The sequence below is a fragment of the Harmonia axyridis genome, chromosome 7, assembly GCF_914767665.1.
Source record: "Harmonia axyridis chromosome 7, icHarAxyr1.1, whole genome shotgun sequence".
NCBI classification, from domain to species: domain Eukaryota; kingdom Metazoa; phylum Arthropoda; class Insecta; order Coleoptera; family Coccinellidae; genus Harmonia; species Harmonia axyridis.
In genome coordinates this window covers 26407443-26430297 of record NC_059507.1, presented here as the reverse complement: position 1 = coordinate 26430297, position 22855 = coordinate 26407443, and the positions used below count along the sequence as shown (strand labels likewise).

Genomic DNA, 22855 nt, shown 5'->3' with positions numbered 1-22855 from the left:
TATCCAAAAATTTCAATTGGATGAGAGAGGAGGTGGATAATCAATCATTCAAAGTTTCATAATTTCTCAGATCAAAAGCAATAACACAAACAAACGGAACAAAACCTTAGCTTATATCAATGATATTTCCAATTCCAACCCGAAATCTGCAATTCAAAATATTACTGAATGAGTCATTACCAACTTAATTTTGATTTTCCACAGCCGCCCGAGATGTCAATAATTCCTGAACGGACTTCTATTCATAGCTATAAATAATTAAATTCGGGATTTTGATAGGACTAATGTTAAATAAAGTTTTTTTTTATTTCCAAGAAGTTGATGATATTTTAGAACTTGAATAATTTCAACATCAAGATAATGTGGATATTCATAGCTCAAATGAGAATGTTGATGTTTTGAAATTAACTCGTGAACAAATGAAACTGTTCTTATGATTTCGTTGTTTTTAATGAAACATGGAAGGTTGTGGATGTATCATTGTTTCAGATTAAAAATCAATATACACAACCAGGGGAGTGTGAACTAGAATGACGAATTGGTTGTATTAATATGTGAGAAAAAACATTGAATATATAGGCAAAAAATCATCACCTTACACATCTGAATTGAATATAGATTGAAGATTTTTTTGAATGCAGAGTAATAAATTTGATTATAATATACACGTTCCATAGTCTACCTAAAGATGATTCCGACAAAATTTTGACATGTTATTTCCATGACTCTAGACAACTAGAAAACTTCTCAAAACTTGATGACGACTTAGCAACTCATTACTGATGTAAAATACTGAAAGAAAAGAATGCAAATAAATCGACCGAAAACTGTCGGTCGTCAAACACTATATTTCCATTAACACATTCGAGAGACTGGAAAGGATAGATGAAATGACGCGGAAGGAGTTGATAAAGACAGGTATACTTACTGCTATAAAGAACAATAAGGACGAACCCTGAAAACCTAGAAATTGTCAATAAATATAAGAACTATAAAATACGATAGCAAACCTCATTAAGCACATACAGAGGAAATAATATAGTAGAATGGGCCTACAAAACCATGAAATTTTTGGAACAACAATCAAAATACAAAGAAATTGAAACCAGAACTAATACCAAAACGTGATGACACACTAGAGGGCGAGCATGACTCATCAAGCCAAGTAACTTAATAATGAATATTAATACAAATATTTATCATTATATTTCCGCTTTTCTGTATACCTTCATTTTTCAAAATAATAGTTTCAGTTCCAATATGAATCCATTATTGCGACTTAACTTTCAACACAAATTACATTTCCGCTTTCCTGTATACCTTCATTTTTCAAAATAATAGTTTCAATATTAATAAAAGAAATAAAACACTTGACTATACGTTCCACAATTTTAATAAAAATAAATAATGTAATGATGTTGACATGCACGTTTCGGGTTTCATCCCATTATCAAAACTAAATATAAAATATACACACAAGTACATATAAATTCTACGTAACAGATGTTAAAACCGGAGACAGGCGAAAATCTAATTGATCGTTCACAATTGGGAGATTTTGTTTTTGAGCTGAAGATATTTCCAAAAACTCCAAGAGATCCAAACGTTTACCTTTATCACCACTGTGTAAAATTTTTGTTTTATTGAAATCTATAAAATGATTGGAAGTGATGCAGTGATTAGAAAACCCGTTGTTGATTTATTTTGAAGAATCGATCTTTTATGTTCTTCAATTCTAATTCCAAGAGATCGACCGGTCTGACCTATATAAAATGCAGGACATTCATCACAAAACAGTTTATATACACCACTCAACTGTGAAATGTTCAGCCGATTCTTACCACTAAAAAACATTGTTCTTAAATTTTTTCTTATTCGTACATATAACATCAATATCGTTTTTTCTGATTCTTTTACAAAGTTTATCACTAAGAGATGGGATATAATTGATGTATACAAATTTTTTCATTTGATTTTCTAACTGAGGTGGATATACTAAAGTTAACAATCTTCTGTTGGTTTTTAAAAATTAATTTGTTTATTATATCAGGATGGTAGCCGTTGTTCTTGGCTAACACCTTTAGAATTTGAATTTCTTTATCTAAGTTAATTGCTGACAATGGAATTGAGATCAGTCTATGTACTAGGGTGTGGAATGCTGACATCTTGATCTTATAAGGGTGTGAACTGCTGTTATGAATCAGAATACCAGAGAAAGTGGGTTTTCTGTATATATTAAATTCAAGATGTTCATTTATTATCTTTACCTGAATATCCAAGAAATTTAAACACTTATTATTATCTTCTATTTCTAAAGTGAACTGAATTGAACTATAAAAAGAATTTATCAATTCTAAAAAGGATTCTAGTTGTGAAGTTGAGCCAGTCCATATACAAAATATATCATCCACATATCGCTTCCAGTATAGTACAAAATCAGTCAAATTAACGTTCGCAGGGGAGAATATTTTCTTTTCTAAAGCTGTCATGAATATTTCACTGAACAAGTTTGATGAAGGGGAACCCATTGGCAGACCATCCAATTGTTGATAGAATTTTTCATTGAACTTAAAATAGCTTTGCCCTAGACATATTTTAAGAAGTCTCATGGTCTCTTCTTTTATTAATATTGAAATTATGTTTCACCAAGTTATAAGCGAGGAATCAATTTCGATTAATAGTTTCAGTTCAAATAGGAATCATTTTGTTTTCCATAATAACAATAATGACGTCGGAACTGTCAGAGTTCTTACCCTACGAATTGATACATTAATAGGGTATGACGAGCTTCCTCTGAGTATGTTTATTAACGCTCAAAAAGCTCACTTAGAGTAGAGCATAGTAAGTTTATAAACATGGTCAAATACAATATACACTAAGTACAATAAATATAATATCATATACACAGTTTTTAACACAATTATTTGTACCTAAACAGTAAACATTTTCTCAATTAGATAGATAACATACAACAGGATACTTCAAATATGAGAACAATAATCATGAAATTCGTCAATGGAATAAAAAGCATTTTTCAGCTAGGAGTGCCTTTATTTTTGAGAAAAGGTGTCTTAGAGTTTTTTATATTAGACGGTAACAGATTGTATATGGACATTCCCGCATTCATGGGAGATTTTTTATGCATCTCTTGCTTCGGTCGCGGCAGCGAAAATTTGCTCTTTTTTCAAGTAGAGTAGATGTGGACATCACTGCAAACTTTGAGGGAACTTCTTTTGTCATGGATGTGGCACAATAGTTTATGAATATATATAGAAATAAGGGTTAGGATTCCATACTTCTTGAAATAAGGTCTACATGATTGTCTATACTGAAGAACAAAAACTTCTCCGATCGGGAAAAGTGACAAAAACCAAAAAAAAACAAAAAACAGGGGGAAAAGTGACACTTTTTTGACGCAAAGCTCAACATTCCAGAATAGTGGGCAGTTGTTAAGCAATTAGAAAATAACAATATGGTATTATTCTTACCGCTCTGCTGTAGCGTGCGGTAATGTTACAAATCTTCTTCTTCTTTCTCAGCTGAGACATGTTACAAATGGATTATTACAATAAAATAATAACAATAAACTTTATTTAGCACTCGGCTATTGAAAACAATATAAATGTAATCCACTAACTCAATTAAATTCTTCATAAATATAAATCATTAAACATTTTTTAATTCTTTATAATTATTGCAATATTTGATGTTTTCAGGTAGTTTATTGAAGAGAACTAATCCCCTGCTGAATGTGGACTTATTCATTAATGTAGTATTAACTTATTCTATGTAAAAATCATCTCGACGTCGTGTATTATAATGTTGTATCCCATTAGCAAATTTTGATTCTTAACTCAAATATTCAGGTAACATTTCATTGCTGGCCTTGAATATTAAATCTAATGTTCTATTAATAATTCTCTGGTTGACACTCATCAATTTCAAACAATTTAACATATTCCTTAAGGGAGTTCTTTCATTACATTTCAAAAAAATTCTCATACATCTATTTTGTACTTTTTGTAACTTATCTATGCTACCTTTATTTGAATTAAACATTACTGACGAGCAATAATCCACATGAGGGATGAAACAAAGTATATAGTTTCAATTTTTATATTGATCAAGATGTTATAAAAGAAATGAAAGAAATATCTAATTCATAACGATATTCTTGAACACAAATTAATTGTTGTTAATATTTACATTCATTGTACAATTTGTAAATTATACTGGAGGGCAACGAGAATTTATAGACGTTAAAGCTGCATGGCTAATTGTTTGGTTCATCTCGTTTCGATCATTTTCATTTGATGTCGAGGCAGATGTGTTCAATATTTTATTAGCCACTTCTACTTTATTATTAAATGATTCGTCAATATACTCTTCCGCCACATTGGAAGATTTCCATCCTCCGTGGCGCTTTAAAGAAAAAATATCAGCTCCAGCCATGGGCGCCCGCAGGGAGGGCCATTGCCCCCCCTGAGATTTTGATTGTCTCATTTTTCAGCACAACACCCTCAATCTTACTTTCTCAATCCAAAGGGCAAGGAAAAAAGGAAAGTAATGGATTCAAAACAATTTGCGGGTTTTCAATGGAATTACTATACATATATCCATAATATACTATACACAAATCCATAATCGGCAGAGGTATTTTATGAATTGAAAACTTTTTTAGGCGTGTTGAGCACTCCTTGGGTGAAGAAAAATCGTGGAACCGAACGCAATCCATGCGTGTCAATTTTTTTAAAAATCCATCTTATATATACTGTCCTAATGTCTTATAGATAAAGGTAAAAAAAAAAGTGTTGCAGAAAATAGAAAAAAAAATTTACAGATTATAAAAACAATAGTTTTTTGCGGAACTCACCCACGATATGCCTATACGATAGAGCAACAAGAAATTTTAGTGATCTTTTGAAATTCAGAGTAGACGCTGGATATAAAGATTTAGAGATCCATTTATTCAACGCAGCTGGTTTGAATTTGGACAAACTTATAACACAAGGTTATGATGGATGCTCAACAATGGCTAGTGAAATTCTCAGGGTTCAAAATATCATAAGAGATAAGTACAAGAAAGCAATTTATTTTCATTGTGCCTCCCATTAGGTTGAATTTAGTAATAAATGACATCAGTAAAATAACTGAAATTCGTAATAGCATTGGCACCGTTAATGACATTCCAGTCTTTTTTCGAAAGAGTATCTCAAGAAGAAATCTGATTCCAAATATTCCTTTGTTTTAGGAAACTCGTTGGTCAGCTAAATATAAATCTTTGTGAGTTTTCGCTGAAAACTTCAATACTATATTCAAAACTCTCTTTGCTATAAAATCTGGAGAAATTTTAATGAATTCTTCAACAACAAAAAGAGCTGCTCAGTTATGGGCTGCAATTAATAAACTCTTTCACTTTTGTGATTTGTTTGACGGTAGCAAGTAAATATTCAAATATATTGAAACCAATAGCAAATATACTACAAGGTGTTTCTATTAATTTTGTAGATTTTCACCGTCATATAAATTTAATTATAGAAATATGTGGAAAACATCACTCAGATGATGCATGCTTCGCAGAATTTTTTTCGAAAGCATCATCTATTGCTCAGTCTCAATATTGAGATTGGAAAACCACGAATTTGCGGTAGACAAATGTACAGATCTAATTATGAAGCAGATTCAGCTGAAGATTACTTCAAAAAATCTATATTCATCCCATGTTTAGATCATTTGATTTCAGCCCTTGAAACGAGATTCTAGAAAGAACATGTAATGCTTTTTTCTTTTTTCTTTGTTCAATTTTTTGCCGAAGAATTAAAAACTACTAGATATTGAATCTTTCGCACCAATTGAATTGAACATTTGGAATGAGTATTCATCTAAATCACAAATGGATGAAAACATAAAAATTGAAGATCTTACCTGACAATGTAATTTTTCTCCTGCTGGCAAAGAATGCCTTATTCTTCTCCTTACATTTCCATGTACTACTTGTACTATAGAGCATAGTTTCAGCACTTTCCGCAGAATTAAATTTTAGTTTAGAATAAAATATGCCTACTCTGTTGTATAGCGATCAAGTATTTCGTCTTCAGAATTAATATAGTTTTTATGAGTTGTTTTTCTGCAAATTTATGATTTGTTAATTTTGATAATATACTTATTCATTGTTTTCACAATCTGGAGCAATTCTGTGTTATTTTGAATCATATTTTAGTAGCAAGTTTTAAACTTTATTGTTTGAGTCATTCAGTGTACATTTTAAGATTTATTATTCATTTATTATTCATTTATTATTTTTATAAACATAGTTTTATCGAGCGTATATGTATTTATTTTTTATTTCGTTATTACTCGTTGATTCTTCTTTATTTATTAGCATTATTTTTTTTTGTGAATTGTTTCATTGAATGTGACCCGTTTTGAAAAGAGTTACCGTATTATTTTACATCACCCTATGTTGTTGATGTTTTAAAAAGATGTTGAAGTGGAAAACTTCATAATTTTTATTTTGCAGTCCTCCCCCCACTTATGAATATAAATATATAAATAGAAAGAAACGTAATACTGATATCGTCTACGACAATGATGGACGCGTTATCGTCTTTCAATAATTTCCATTTTGCCCCCCCTGAGAAAAATTTCTGCGGGCGCCCATGGCTTCAGCATCTACCAAATATGTTGCCGATGATATTCGGAAACAATGTCTTGTATATTCTGTCGGATGTGGCAACTTGCAACAATTTGCGGCATTTTTCCAAATTGATTTATTCCAATGACTGTCTTCCATCCTTTTCCTTTGTTGAATTTAAAAAAAATATATAGAATTTTCAAAATAATTATTCATTAGGCCTAAATGATATACGAACTTTCTATAAACATTTAAATAGGTTTCGTTTATTATAAATGATCTAGGTTTATTTGTTTTTGTTTCTGGTATTTTCACCAGTATTTTTGAACCGAAATCTTCTATATCCTAAACTTTCATTCGGACAAGCTCATCATGTCGACAGGCTCCTTCTATTCCAAATATTAGAGCTACCTAAACAGTAATCAAAAATTGTATATTTCGTATTTTAAGTAATAATATTTTATCTATATCTCCTTACTTTCGTCGATAAAAATATGTCTTCTGGGACCTCTAAAATGAATTTCTGAACTTGTTCCTGGGTTGAAATTTTGGATTTTTTCGGTTTGTATCCTGTAGCTTTTAAAATGTTTTAAAAATGCTCTCAGTTTTTGGTACTGGGCAATATCAATATTATTTTTAACACACAACGTTGATCGAAGCATGGAATAATGTACCTACAACGTAGAAGATTTCATTGTTTTAGCCAATTCAGCAACAAACGCCATCAGTACATTCTCAAAAAAGGATACACTGTTGTTTTATCTGCAAAAATCTATGACGCGTTGGTACGCAAGTTCATACTTCTCTCTGGATTTTGCCGGAAATGAATTAAGTGAACTACTACTAGTTCAGGAGGCGTGCAAGGTAACAAATAATCACTATCAGTGTTCATGTTTACTAATTCTTCTTTAATTCCTTATAAAATACAACGAATTAAACCAAACCGGCTTGAAAATTATTTTACTTTTGATTTCCATGGTTACCACTTCTAAATTTCAATATGAACATCGAGAAACCTATTTAAACTCACGTGATTAATGAAATATTTTTTAATTAATTTTTTAAATGTTAATCACCGATCGGAGAAAAAATAGTATGTATAATAGATAAATAATGGTTTCACGTCTGTATATTAATAACACATCAAATTAATTTCACGGCATTCAGACAATTTTTCAATTCTGGAAAAAGTACCTCCTCGAGCGGAGCTCGAACCCGCAACCTCCGAATTACTAGTCCGATCCTCTAGCCGTTGAGCTATCGGGGAAGTTGAAGATTCTCCGCAATGAGGAACCACTATATATATAATGTATGTTGTATAATTCGTGGGAAAAGCATATTCCCAAACTCTTGTGTTAAAGGACGAGAGGCGTAGCGACAGGAGTGCAATAACTGAACCCCAGACAGTTATTGCATAGCTCAAGATAGAATGAACATACGCGTAATAAACCTCTATCAGTACGTTAGACTGAAAAGATTTCTTCAGTACACTAATTGCGTAACATGCACCATCAAGCCTTTTGCAGATAGCATCGACTTGTGCATTCCAAATGCTCGTCTATTGTCTATTGTGACGCCAAGGAACTTCTGAGCTTCTGAGAGATGCTACACCTATTTGCTGCCACGTGTGGGATTCCTGATGAATATCAAGACGTTTACCTAATACCTACCTATGAGAGAATACTCAAGAACTGGGTGATGGAAATGAGCAGAAAGTACTTTAATTTACTCATAACAGTAAACAGAGCTTACCTGATGTCCGAACTACCAAAGGCAATAACTAAGGTCCAAACCAGATGTGGATTGAAAATTAGTTTTATAGGAACAAGTTGCACTACTGATAATAACTTGAAATCCTTCACATGAATAATTATGACTTCTCTTCTTGTTGTATAATAATAATAATAATATAATGTTTATTTATTATTTACTATAAACATCTGTATATCTAGGTATATTTGTTTTCTTCTTCTTTTTCTGTACTTTAGCCCTTTTTTTTGGAATAAAATGTATAGTTCACTTATTATATAAAATATAAAAATCAAATAGGAGGTTTGGAAAATATTAGAAATAAATCAAATGAGTAGGGTATAGTAGCTTTAATCCAACTAGAAGTTTTCATATTTACATAATTATGTCATACAAATGAATTTATAAAAAATTTTCAGTTAATTAATACTAAAATGTATTACATCGTTCGTTCATATTGGTTGCTCAGAAGCCGGACCCTGAAAATATTCGTATTATATGCTTGTCAAATTGTGAATTTGGTATTAGAAAATATTGTTAACTAAACAATGTTACTTTGCGACACAAATTCATACTTTTTTTTGATTGTCGTTTTCAGTGGTACCGGTTCATTTTGGTAGATACATAAACTTTTCACTGACGCTTGAGTATATGCTACATTTGAGAATAGAATGCAGAATTATTTCATTCATCATCTATTTGTCCTTCCACCTATACTAGCAAAAATAAATTATGACAAATATATTCTTTTATACAGATTTTTATGTACATATAAATATATCCTTCAGATGATATCTTCTGTTAGCGTTTTTTCAAAGAAGCATTACCTTTTTCAAAATAATTGCAATTCGAAGAAAAACTAAGGTATCAACTACTTTTTTTGCTCCGTAGGATGAGTCTGAACACGGCCCGAGAAGAACGACATATCACTCGATTGATAAGGCTTAAGATGAGCTGTTCGAAAGTATGAAAGTAGGCTTGTAATTTTTATTTAGTTTATTAATACAGATAACCAAATTTCTTCCTTGAAAATACGTGACAACAAAGATAAAATCCACAGATTTATTATTTGTTTTAAACTATTGTAGAGAGAAAACTGCTTAATACTGTGAAACAGGAAACATAATAATTTAGATTGCACATGAAATGATTGCACTGGTTTTTATTACAGCGTCCATTGAACTTAAACTTAACGAAGAAACGTAATGTTTTTGGTTCACGCGACGTTGTTTTCACTGGCGAACGTCTCCGTACTCCGCAAATTCAGAAATCATCGGGTATCATCTGAGTCATCCTTAATATGTGGTGGCATGTGAGGAGGTTCGTTGCTATAAGAACATCCTGATTGTAAGACATCATGACTACCGCTGGGAGGTGTCAACAGACCGCCACTAGCTGTGACGTTGACTGGCATTGACTGATCTTGCTGCCGATGTTGCTGCTGTTGTTGTTGCTGCTGTTGTTGCTGCTGCTGATGTTGTTGCTGCTGTTGAATAGAGGAGGGCAATCTATTCGTGAAATCCAAAGAGTCCAAAAGAGCCGGATGGGCAACGAAATGTCTGGCAGAGCGTCTGTTATAAGTACCATTCTCCTCATGTCTCTTCTTCAGCTGCTTCCGCTCCTTGGCCCTTCGATTCTGGAACCAAATCTTGATTTGACGCTCCGAGAGTCCCAAGCTCGCAGCCAACTCAGTTTTTCTACGGATCGTAATATATTTATTATTGAAGGTAAATTCCTTCTCAAGTTCTATTCTTTGGGTGTCTGTGTACACTATTCGGTATTTGTCCTTTGTCCTTGTTTTGCCTGAAATAAATTATGCCTATGTTAATATTTGAGATATTTAGGATATTGGATTAAGTTAAATATTGATATCGTTCTATTCATTAGGTATAGAGAATTCTGCCAATGTCAAGCTTATTACAAAGTCTTACGGTATGCAGTATTGAAAAAGTCCAGAAAAGCAATGACTAGGCAACAAGAGCTTTTGAGTAATCGTTCTTTCATGTCCTATTATGCTCTTGAATACCATAGAACTATAAAAAGATTTATCCAAGTTATACAGTAATGTGTATTATTTATTATGTCATTGTTGTCTGTTGGATTATCAAGATGAGGGGATTCTGATAATTCTATCCTCCTAATATTCGGCATAGACATTTATTTCACATAAACTCACCATCTAATTACGGATTATTAATTTCAAGAATTCAATCTATTAGAAATAAATCAGAACAGCAACTCTTGATCGCTTTCTTATTAATGCGCCAATTGCAGCCTTGGAATCCACATATTTATATACAATTATGTGGTCTTCGATAGTGCAATTGGCTAACAGTTCCCCACTTTCGTCATTAATTATCGATATACAGCTTGAATTTTCAATGGGTTTGGTGAAATGATCAACATAAAATTTTGTATCGAGCTTGAAATTGTTATTATACATACATAATCGCAAGATTTGCACTAGGTCTGTTGCTAATTGAAATATTTGGTTTGTTTTCGAAATTCTAAATTTTCCATAGCTATCACTACGGAATTTTGCGCGAAGCTTGAATATGGTATTTTATAAATCTAAATAATACGATTTGATTTTCTATGGTCTAATGAAATGATATCTATTCTCATAATATCATTTCCGGCTTCCGATTATGTGATCACGAAAAAAATTGTTTCGAAACTCTTCTTGGATTTTCATGAAATTTCGCATGGAGTTTGTAATTGTTATTTTACATCCAGATAAGGTGTTAAATTTCAATAAATATTTATATAGTTTGGAGATTATCAGGAACACAAAATTTCATTTTGCCCATGACCTAACTTGAAGTTTGTTGGTCTTTCCGTTCCGGACGGACAGCATTAAATTCAAGGATAGATTCAATATTAGTGAATCGTGTCTTATAGATTGGAACCAAGCTCTGCTGAAAATTCTAAAATTACAGGCATTGGGACGAAATTAAAGATCCATCAAGATTGTTTTTAGTGTTAAGGATATTTAGTGAAAGAACCCAATTCATTCTATTATATAATGAAAATCCAACAAGATCACCTACACATCAATTATAACCGAAAGAAATTTGGTAGATGAATAATGACAATTTACACAATTATTGATAACATCAGATAAACAGGTGATGGAGGCAATTAATATCTACCCTGAGGGGAACATGTAAGCAAACAAGAAGGTGTTTACATATATTGTTTTTCACTAGTTAATAACAACAAAATCGATGTTCATACAAGCTATAATTGAATAATGATTAATTTAATGGAGAAGGGATCAAGAGCCATATGTCACAACCTGTTCTGATCTTCAACAGTTCAATCAATTCGTATTTATTGATTACATGAGATAATGATTTTCAAGTACCTAAATTGAAAGGAAAATTTGAAATGAAGAATCTATTTTTATCCGAACTATTTACTAATAATCCTTACAGTTCAGAATATGTACATACATATACAGAAATTCAGAATAGTTATTTATAATACAAGTGCAGAAGGCATTGATATTCTTCCACGAGTTCAAAATTCAAAAACGAGCCACGAAGTGGCGAGTTTTGGAATGAACGAGTGGTAGAATGAGCCTTCTGTACGAGTATTATACATTATTTTCTCTAATTCATTGCATTTTCATTGAAATTAATGAAATATTTCCATAAATATAATTCAGTGATTTTTGTATTGAAAAATGTTGGTTGGCAGAATTGATTTCTTTAAGGCAAATCGATGAATTGACAGATAAAGCCGTGGCGGAAAGTTCAGAGAACCAACATAGAATAATAAAATATAACCATGAAAACTGTGCGTTTCTGATATATTCTCGCACGATTTTGTTCTACAAGATGTGGAAGAATGAACGGAATAACCACAGAATTAGAGAAAATTCCTACCAGCATCAATTGTGGTTACTGAGATTGGGTTTTGTGAAACATGGAGTTCTACAGAATAGAAGTTGGGCGGATCCCCAAGAATTTGATAATATCAATATAAAATTGACGAAATTCTAGGGAATTTTTTGAAACTATTTTAGGATGCTATTTATCCCATTTGTGCTACCAAGTCTTTGAAATCCTATGCACCATCCTGTAGCAGGTTGCGTTTTTCGTTTTGCTGCGTAGACTGAGTGGAATGTTTTAAAAAATCAATCAGGCTCTAGTTGCTCTATTGAATTCAATATGTACTTCTGAAAATAAGCTTTTTTCTCTATTCTTCTCATAAAAAGGTATATACCATGTTTCTGTTGTTATTGTGCATCTAGATAATAATCTAGATGCACAATAACAACAGAAACATGGTATATACCTTTTTATGACAAGAATAGAGAAAAAAGCTTATTTCGCTGACGATGCTGAGGTAAGTTAGGTTAGAGAAAAAATGAACTTTCCTTTTAATAAAAAGGAAAGTTCATTTTTTCTCTAGCCTAACTAACTTGCCTCAGCATCGTCAGCGACTTCAAGAGAACTGTGATGTGAACGTTGTGGAAATTCTCAGGTACATTTACTCTCTACAGACCGATGGTGAATGGAAAAATGAAGCTGCAAATATCTTCGGAAGTACCTAATAAATATACAGTACAGGTGGAAAAGTAAAGCGAAATTATAGTTCTGCTAATCTTTTAATCTGAGTGTGTCAAATTTTAGGGGGGGCCAGCAGAATTTTAGGTGGGCCCAGGCCCCCTCTAGCGTAGCCACTCCATCACAGAGGCATATACTTCGAATGGTTTTGGGTATTTCTTTCCGATAATCTTTCAATGAAGAAACTCATTTTGTGGGAGTTTTCAATATAATTTTACTGCAAAAAGGGTTTTAAACCATGTCAGAGATTGTGTATTTAAAAGATTTAGGAGGTAATATCTCAGCATGTTGGGTAACAAAGCGAAAGATTCGTCAAAACAAAATCTCCGACAAGAGTTTGCGGCTCAACTAACAATATTTGTCTGTGTAATGGATAACGTTATGAGATTAGACTTATTTCCGTCAAATTAGTCGTGCCAATCGTCAAACACAAAACCCGCCCAGCATGACAGCTAACCGAAAATTGTCCCAAAACAAGAAACCACTGAAACCAGCTACCTAAAACCCTGCATTGACGTGGCACATGAAGAAAAGAGAAACTAGAAGTATTAGGACGTCTGCAACCGCCGTCAAGGTTAATTTATTGAAAAAGAAAGGTAATGGGGTCGCAGGGCAGTTGTAAACGCTAAACAGACATCAAGAAGAAGCTGGATGATACGACGACCGTCATAAAGTTACCCGCTTTATGGCGATGATCTGTGATTTCACGATTCGCCAACGCCGTTATTGTATGTTGTTATTCTACGCCACTAAAGGTACACACACTCTCAAAAATAATGTACTGGGACTGTTTTTCGGCACAAGCTAAACTACATATCTTGATTTGTAGCGACAGGGTCAATTATTATTTTACTAATGATTTTAATTAATGTATCGTTTAATTTTCCAGGCAGGGCCGCCGCCAGGACCGGCAAACCGGACATATTGCCGAGGCGTCAAATTGTAGGGGAGCAAGACATACTTTTTGACAAAAGTCTTTTCATAGTAGTAAAATTCCGAAGAGACAATTTTTTTTTTAAATCAAATAGGCACATTCAACAATAGTTATGAAAATAAAAATAGGTAATAGGGTAAATGCACTGGTTAGCCGACCGGCACTGGTTCTCGACCATTCCGTGATTTGAGATAAAATAATAATAAAAATATATCATGTAGTGCAAAATATTTTCGCGGTACGTGTTCTCGACCATTCTACCCTTCCAAGATAGTTTGCATAGTAGTGGTATAGGTCAAAGTTTTCGCGCTAAAAATTAGTTTATAATGGTCTATCATAGAAAAGGGTTCTTTCTCGTCTTCTCTTAGAAAAGTGCTTTGTGATATATGACCAGAAAATAGTAATTATTTCTTATTTTAAATGAATTATGTGTGTATATTTTGTTCTATATCAACTATAAGATATGTTTTCGAGTGTATTTCAATCAAAAAGCAAATAAATGTATATTTTTTTGTTCAATATTCGGCGGTCGCGAACTGGTATTGGAAAATTTGTATCTTTTATTTCTCGACCAAAGTGGTCGAGAACCAATATGTTTCCGGTATAACGGGAAGCTGTAGAGATCTGAAAATATTTAGGGAGAAAGATCATTGTCTCAAACCCCGATATGCAAATTTTCAGCTCAAAATTATGATTAGTTTTCCATAAACGTCTAATAGGCCATCCCGGTGAATCACCCTGTATATAAATACCATGCGTGCGACCGTTCCTGCATGTACGCGATTATGTTTCAATTATGACATAGTATTATGTCAGTTCTTATAATAACATAACTTTTCTGAACAGATGATTTTCCGATCGGTGTGTTTTATCTTCTACCTAGTCACCTAATCAGATAAAACGTCCCAGTTGTCCGGAAAAAGCTCCGATGCGATAAGCGCAAGGGATTAACGAACGGCGACATGACAGAGTCGGCTTGTTTGGTCGCGATAACGCAGCCGCACCTGACAAAGTCCCTTTGTTTCGTCTCTATATGCCTTCTCTCTCATTGCTCTTCCCACCATGTTTGATTTTGGATTATAAACTCGATCCTAACATCTGACACCCGCTCCGATAGAAAGACCTTATCTCACACGAAAGATTTAATTTTGCCACAGATTCAAATTTTCAATTTCAAAGTTCTCACCTAGGGAATCCAATCCCGCAAATGCGGGATCCCTCTGAAATTAAGCGGGAATCAAAATTGCGGGATTTTCCATGCGGGATTCAATATTAAAATTGCATATTAGACAATAAGAGCGCAAACGTCTTTTGAAACGTTCCAGAAAGCAATAAACCACTCATAAGTTACGGGCAAAGATGCAATACTAGTTACTGCTGAAACTACCCTACGATTCATGATCAGCAAATTGGAAACTCGACATTGAGTAAAGAAATGGTTGAAGCATTATTTTCTAGGATAAAAGAGCATCGTTCATTAATGACAAGTATGGTACCGTATTTAGAAAACCCAGTCAAATATCTGGAATTTCTGGGATAACAGTTAATGTCTACAAAAGGCCAAGAAGATGCATTTGTACTTCATAGCAAATCAACATTACGAATTGAAATTAAGAGTTTGACTGACTGCAAATAGACAATAGATACATCTTCAGAAGACAAAACAAAATCCCAAACCGAAGACCTTTTCACTTATGCTGATGAGGATAAAGTACCTTTATCAAATCTAGCAACTAGACGTGAACCATCGCCTTTGAAGTTGGAAGAGGAATCGCCTCCTAGTATTCATAGTTTCATAGTTCATTTCGCACTAAGGCCCAGTTTCACCAAACAGTACTTGATCCCAGATTGATTAAACTCCGCTTGTTACTAAAGCAGGCTTAACAGTGTTTTCTGTTTCACCATGCATCAACCCGTCCGAAGATGATCGCGATTAACCAAATCGCGATTAAATAGTCAAACCATTTGGCAACGTTGTGAACAAAAAGTTATATAGTGTTCTGTATCGTATTAGCAGTGATGACCACCATTGGCGCTAGGTGTCAGGTGTCATTCATTCATAACTCATAACATTTCAAAACATTTGTCATCTTGTAAACAAAAAACAAAGTTAATTTTTGCCGAAAATGTCGAGTGATGTGCTTCGAAATGTCGGAAACTTGCGAAGTTAAAAAGAAATTATCCCATTTCACAAAACCACACATTCTGGAAAAAAATATATAAGTAATTTTATCAACTTACTTATTTTTATTAACAAGTTTAACTGCTTCTTAAATAATATTTCAATCAAACATATCAATAAATTATTCTTTGCAATAAATTTCATAAAACACAAAAACAAAGTTTACGTGTATTTTAAATGGGAAATATTGAGCCTATACATATAGTCATATTTTGATAAAATTGACCCAAAAATTAGAAATTTCCGGAAAAATAATTACATAGACAAGAGTTCCATACTGATAAATAATTATTAATCTCAACTTAAAAGGTTATAATCCTCCAAAAATGGCCGATTAGTGCTAAATCGCGATTGGTCGATTAAATGGCGCTTTGGAGTGTGGTGAAACGCTACATTACATTAATCGTGATCTAAAGCCTCACTTAAGAGCTAAGTCAAGATTAAAGCATTTGGTGAAACTGGGCCTAAGAAGCAATGAACACAGATTGGTTGTACGCTATTTGGATGAAGTTGTTTTATCTGCAGAGCATACCAAGTTCCTTGGCATCCACATCGATTCCTACTTGAATTGGAGGATTCATGTTGACGCTGTTTGCAAAATGCTCAATAGCTCTTACTTTGCCATAAGTAGAGTTCGTAGTTCTCTTCCTTTGCGATCCATCCTGAGCATCTATTACAGCTTAGTCTATAGTCGCCAATCTTTTAACATCCTGCTCTGGGGTAATTCATCGGACGTTGGCAGAGTTTTTATTCTGCAGAAGAGGATTCTGCGTATGATATTTAATATCGCGCCGAGGTCCTCCTGTAGACCATTTTTCATTCTCCTCACTCTGGCCTCGATTTTCCTTTTCAAATGTTTGATTTATACCAAAGAAAACATGACCAAACTTTCGAGCTTTCATAGCTACAGTACAAGAAATGAGGGATTATTGTGTATACCAAAACATAATACTTCTAGAATCGAATTTTCACCAATGTATCAGTGTATAAAAATTTTTAATCACTGATCTAAATCTTTGCGTAGTCTCAAATTGAATGAATTTAAAAAACAATCAAGATTATGTTAGTCAGTAAATGTTATTCTTCTGTTCCTGAATATTTTTCTGATTTTTGTGAATAATTTTCTGTTTTGATTTTTTTTCCTGTGACTTATCCTATACATTTTTGTCTGACTGGATGAATAAAGTATTATAATTATTATCATACTGCGTGGGTACCAGAATCAGAATCAAAGGTTTCTTCTTTGGATGTACGAGCACGAGTACGAACATAACTTGACCAGTTATTAAAACATGAAATGATCCTTTTTGAATGCAGACGGAATAGGGGTACGGGTACATACTTGGAAGCTGTTTACAACTCCGACCCTCGACTTAATTTCCACAATCACAAACGCTCAATTTTAAATAACATATGGTGTTTCTAGTTGTGTGTAAAAATTGTGGGACAGCACTTGTCGGCTGATTTTTCGAGTTTACCCGCGGAAAAACTTGATAGCTGTTGCCATGAAATAAACTCTTTTATATCAGGTGTGTGAATAAGTCTTTCCCGTTTTTTGTAAGAGATGGCGCCACCAATACTGTGCGAGTATTTAATGGTTACATATGTCATAATCAAAGCTTATTCATCTGTCAACAATTCCACACTAACACATTAGTTGAAATTTTTTCGCATCATAAATTTTTGAAATCGTGAAAATGTCGAAATTTGAGCCGAGTCGACGTCATTTGCGGGAAGTTTCACTTTATTGGTTCAATTTGAAGAAATCTGCTGCCGAGGCGCATCGGTTGCTTCAGGAAGCTTATGGAGAAGGTTGTGTCGATGATTCAAGTGTTCGCGGATGGTTTCGACGCTTCAAAAGTGGCGATTTCGACGTGGAAGACAAGGAGCGTTCCGGGCGGCCGCAAATCTTTGAAGATCAAGAATTGGCGACTTTGCTTGATGAAGATTCGTGTCAAACGCAAGAAGAACTCGCTGAAGCATTGGGAGTTGACCGAACAACCATTTCCAAGCGTTTGAAAGCCATGGGAATGATCCAAAAGCAAGGAAATTGGGTGCCGTACGAACTGAAGCTGAGAGACGTCGAACGGCGTTTTTTCACTTGCGAACAGCTGCTTCAGCGACATAAAAGAAAGGGTTTTCTGCATCGTATCGTGACTGGCGATGAAAAGTGGATCCGTTACGATAATCAGAAGCGAAGAAAATCATGGGGACTACCCGGCCATGCATCATCATCGACGGCCAAGCCAAATATTCATGGCGCCAAGCTCATGCTCTGTATATGGTGGGACCAGCTAGGTGTGGTTTACTATGAGCTTCTGAAACCGAATGAAAGGATCACAGGCGAGGTCTATCGACGACAATCGATGCGTTTGAGCCGCGCACTGCGAGAAAAACGGCCATAATACTCCGACAGGCACGACAAAGTTATTTTGCAACATGACAATGCTCGCCCACATGTTGCACAGCCGGTGAAAACATACTTAGAAACGCTCAAATGGGAAGTCCTACCCCACCCGCCATATAGTCCAGACATTGCTCCGTCTGATTACCATCTCTTCAGATCGATGACGCATGGCCTGGCTGACCAGCACTTCCATTCCTACGAGGAAGCCAAAAAATGGGTGGATGACTGGATAGAGGCCAAACCGGTCGAATTTTTTCGCAACGGGATTCGTATGTTGCCAGAAAGATGGGGAAAAGTTGTAGCTAGCGATGGCCAATACTTTCAATAATTCATTTGTAACCATTTTTTCGCAATAAAGGCTCAAAATTTGAAAAAAAAACGGGAAAGACTTATTCACACACCTTATACTATAGTATGTTTTAAATAGCATAAGACCTTTTTATGAGCATGTTTAATAGGTTGAGTAGAAAGACTATATATGTAACTTGTTAACAATCCCGCATACTGGCGGATCTGCAGGATTGATAATTTTTATCCCGCGGATTTGCAGGATTGATATTTTGGTGCGGGATTAGATTCCCTAGTCTCACCAATGCGTTCAAGAAGTCGCGATTCTCTTACATCTTGAAATTTACGTGGAATACAGATCCCACAAGAGATGAGGGGACTAGGGTTGTATCTTTGTCGAAAATCAAAGAGGGTCTTACATATAAACAAAAGCTCTTTTTTAGGTTGAGTTCAGAGAGTATATACACGGCGCAAAAGAATTAACGCACATTATGGAAATCTCAAATTTATTCTACAACTGAAAGTGTTCTCAATGATAATTATTTTTATCAGAATTATGCATGCATATGTTATCCACTTTCAACGTTTTTCTTCAATACAGATGTTTTTTCCCAGCAGGAATAAAAAAAGATGAGATTATCAGATTTTGAATGTATTGGCTCCATTGTGAAATCAGTTGTTCTCGATCAATTCTAGTGATCAATAGTTTTTCTTTCGTATGATTTTCTACACTCGATCGCTATGCAACGCGAAACGCGCAATTGGACACAAGAGGAATGTGCCCAAGCGGTAGTTTTGCGAGAAGAAGGGTGGACATACACAAGAATTGCAGAAAGGTTTGGAGTTTCCCATACAAGTGTGTCCAGAATGTTGCAACGATTCAGGGAGACAGGTATAAATGTCCGAAGACCAGGACAGGGTCGACCACGGGTAACAACTGCCATTCAAGAACGTTACTTGAGAGTTTCTTCGTTGAGACAACGGTTTGCAACCGCTCGCCTCCTTCAAAATCAGCTTGAGCAAACTCATAGGGTGCAAATTAGCACTCAGACAATAAGAAATCGCCTCAGAGAATATGATTTAAGGAACTCTTTCCCAATCAGCCTCTTCCCAATGGATATGCTCTCTCGCAAAATCCAAACGCGCCCTTCGATGGTCTGGGGTAAGAGCTGGGCCTCTTGCCGCGACACGAGGCCTTAAATCATATTCTCTGAGGTCATTTCTTATTGTCTGAGTGCTAATTTGCACCCCATGAGTTTGCTCAAGCTGATTTTGAAGGAGGCGAGCGGTTGCAAACCGTTGTCTCAACGAATAAACTCTCAAATAACGTTCTTGAATGGCAGTTGTTACGCGTGGTCTACCCTGTCCTGGTCTTCGGACATTCATACCTGTCTCCCTGAATCGCTGCAACATTCTGGACACACTTGAATGGGAAACTCCAAACCTTTCTGCAATTCTTGTGTATGTCCACCCTTCTTCTCGCAAAACTACCGCTTGGGCACATTCCTCTTGGGTCAAATTGCGTGTTTCGCGTTGCATAGCGATCGAGTGTAGAAAATCAAACGAAAGAAAAACTATTGATCACTAGAATTGATCGAGAACAACTGATTTCAGAATGGAGCCAAAACATTCAAAATCTGATAATCTCATCTTTTTTCATTCCCGCTGGGAAAAAACATCTGTATTGAAGAAAAACGTTGAAAGTGGATAACATATGCATGCATAATTCTGATAAAAATAATTATCATTGAGAACACCTTCAGTTGTAGAATAAATTTGAGATTTCCATAATGTGCGTTAATTCTTTTGCGCTGTGTATATTGTTAACAATCCCGCATTCTTGCGGATCTACAGTATTGATAATTTTTATCCAGCGGATTTGCGGGATTGATATTTTGGTGCGGGATTGGATTCCCTAGTCGCAGTCGTTGGCGACCGACGGAAGCGTAGAAAAACCCGTCTTTGAAGATATCATCGTCGTTCACGTTTTCCGCAAAACTGCTAATTTATTTCGGTTCTCCGTTCGTCGTGAAAAAAAGCGACCTAATCCCGCCTACCCTCATCGCGAAACAAACGAAACATAATCGGAACTGAGGGGGCGAGGAGTGTCTCGCGACAATGTAATAGCCGAGATGCGTCCCCAAGGAGGGATAACGCTCGAGTTGGAGTCCCGTAGCAATTATCGCTCGGCGCCAACTCAACGCGGTATGCCTTTGCGTCCCGCCCGGACTTCATAGCGCATCCAGTGACAAATGGGCCCCCTCAGGCCCGCCAAATGCCGTTGTTCGGGACCGCAAATTTGATGTGCTTTGTTATAATCATTAATAGTGATGTTTAACACCGAGCAACTCGGATTTATGTCTGATTCCAATGCGGATGGAGTTGCCGCAGATGAAGTTTGATTGTTCGCGATAACGCTTAGTCAAGGGGAACAGCAGAGGGTTATTGTTTTGCACAAATGTGTGCTTTTTTCGAATTTTAGCAGATAGTACATACTTTCAAATGATGGATTTGGCTCGCAGATAACGAAGTTGAAATCGAAATCGACTTCGTTCGTCCAAACGGAATGAAATTTGGAAATCAGTTCGATAAAAGTGAAACGAATGTGATATTTCCGGAAGGTCCTACAAGGTGTCAGTAATTTCAGTGCTCACTGAAAGCATCTAGAGGACTATAAGACTATAAGAAAAAATCAAGGGGAACAGCAGAGGGTTATTATTTGACACAAATATATGCTATTTTCGAATTTTTAGCAGATAGTACTTTCAAATGATGGATTTGGATACATATTAAATTTTCAGTTCGCTGAAGATGGTAGAAATATTCGAGCGAAAACTTGAAATTTTGTTACAATAAAGAGATAGAGCTCAATTATACGATCTTTTCATTCTATTTAAATTAACAGGTCTCGACAACTAGGCGACATATGGTACAATATTCTCAATTGTATGATTACTCCTCCCGATATTCCATTATAGTTGTAATCGATATTCTTGCATGTTCTCCAAAAATACAACAATATAATATAATAATAATATACAGGGTGTTTCCTAAACATGCGGCAAAAATTCAGGGGGTTGTTCCTTGGACTATTTTAAGCATGTTTTGTCCTTGGATGATTTTTGAAAAACCTCTTTGTTTCGAAGATACAGGGCGAACAACATTTTCCATATTTTTAAAATTAATAATAGTTTAAATAAAAATGCGTACCGCACTGTGTTTACTAAGTAGGTACAATTTATTTTTAAATTTGTTTAACAACATTCCAATTACTAAAAACGGCCAGTTTTTTGACTATGGGCCATCTAAAATCATTAGTTTATACCACTCCAGTAGAAAATGTGGAAGACTTGCGAAATCGGATCATTGCTGGGTGTAACTTAATAAGAAATGATCCTGGTGTTTTTGAAAGGGTTCGGCAGTCGCCAGTCAATGAGGAGAAGATTGGATGCTTGTATGCTGGCTAGAGGTGGTCATTTTCAACAGCTTTTGTAGGTTGAGTTGAAATTTCATGTAATTTTTCATAATAAAATGTTATTATCTGAAATTTTGTTTCCCCTTTATCTTCGAAACAAATAGGTTTTTCAAAAATCATCAAAGGACAAAATATTCTTAGAATAGTCCAAGGAACAACCCCCTGAATTTTTGCCGCATGTTTAGGAAACACCCTGTATAATACAACAATATAATAATACATTAATATTTTGTGACTTCTTGAACGTTATTCAATTATCCTCATACAAATAAAATGCCTCCACCTATGTTTGTACAAACTTCACATATGAGAAGTAGAAGAATTTTTTGTTTTAAAAAACCGATTTTTTTATAACAAAAACTTGCTTTAAATGTTTCTTCGTTTTTTGAATTGCATAGTAGGTATGAAATTCATGTATTTCTCCATCAGCGTGTATAATATAGTATGAAAAGAAATCGATAGCTGATTGAAGATAGAACTTGAAACCAGTGTTTTTCTTTTCATACTACATGCATAGTAGGTAGTTTGGTTGCAATTCATACTTCACAAAATGTTAATGTTTTTGTTGTTATTAATGAAAAATACCAAGTATCTACGCGCTATCGTTGTATT

At 34.7% G+C, this 22855-nt stretch overlaps 1 protein-coding gene across 1 annotated transcript in view; it reads right to left on the bottom strand.

Moving 5' to 3' along the window:
- Nucleotides 1-8718: 8718 nt before the first annotated feature.
- The window catches only part of LOC123685172 (homeobox protein MOX-2-like), a 28495-nt gene continuing 14358 nt past the window's right edge, over nucleotides 8719-22855 (bottom strand). Inside the window, exon 2 of the mRNA XM_045624794.1 lies at nucleotides 8719-10186. Coding sequence (XP_045480750.1) covers nucleotides 9654-10186 — 533 coding nt within the window. The 3' untranslated portion in view covers nucleotides 8719-9653. The remainder of the gene's footprint in view (nucleotides 10187-22855) is intronic.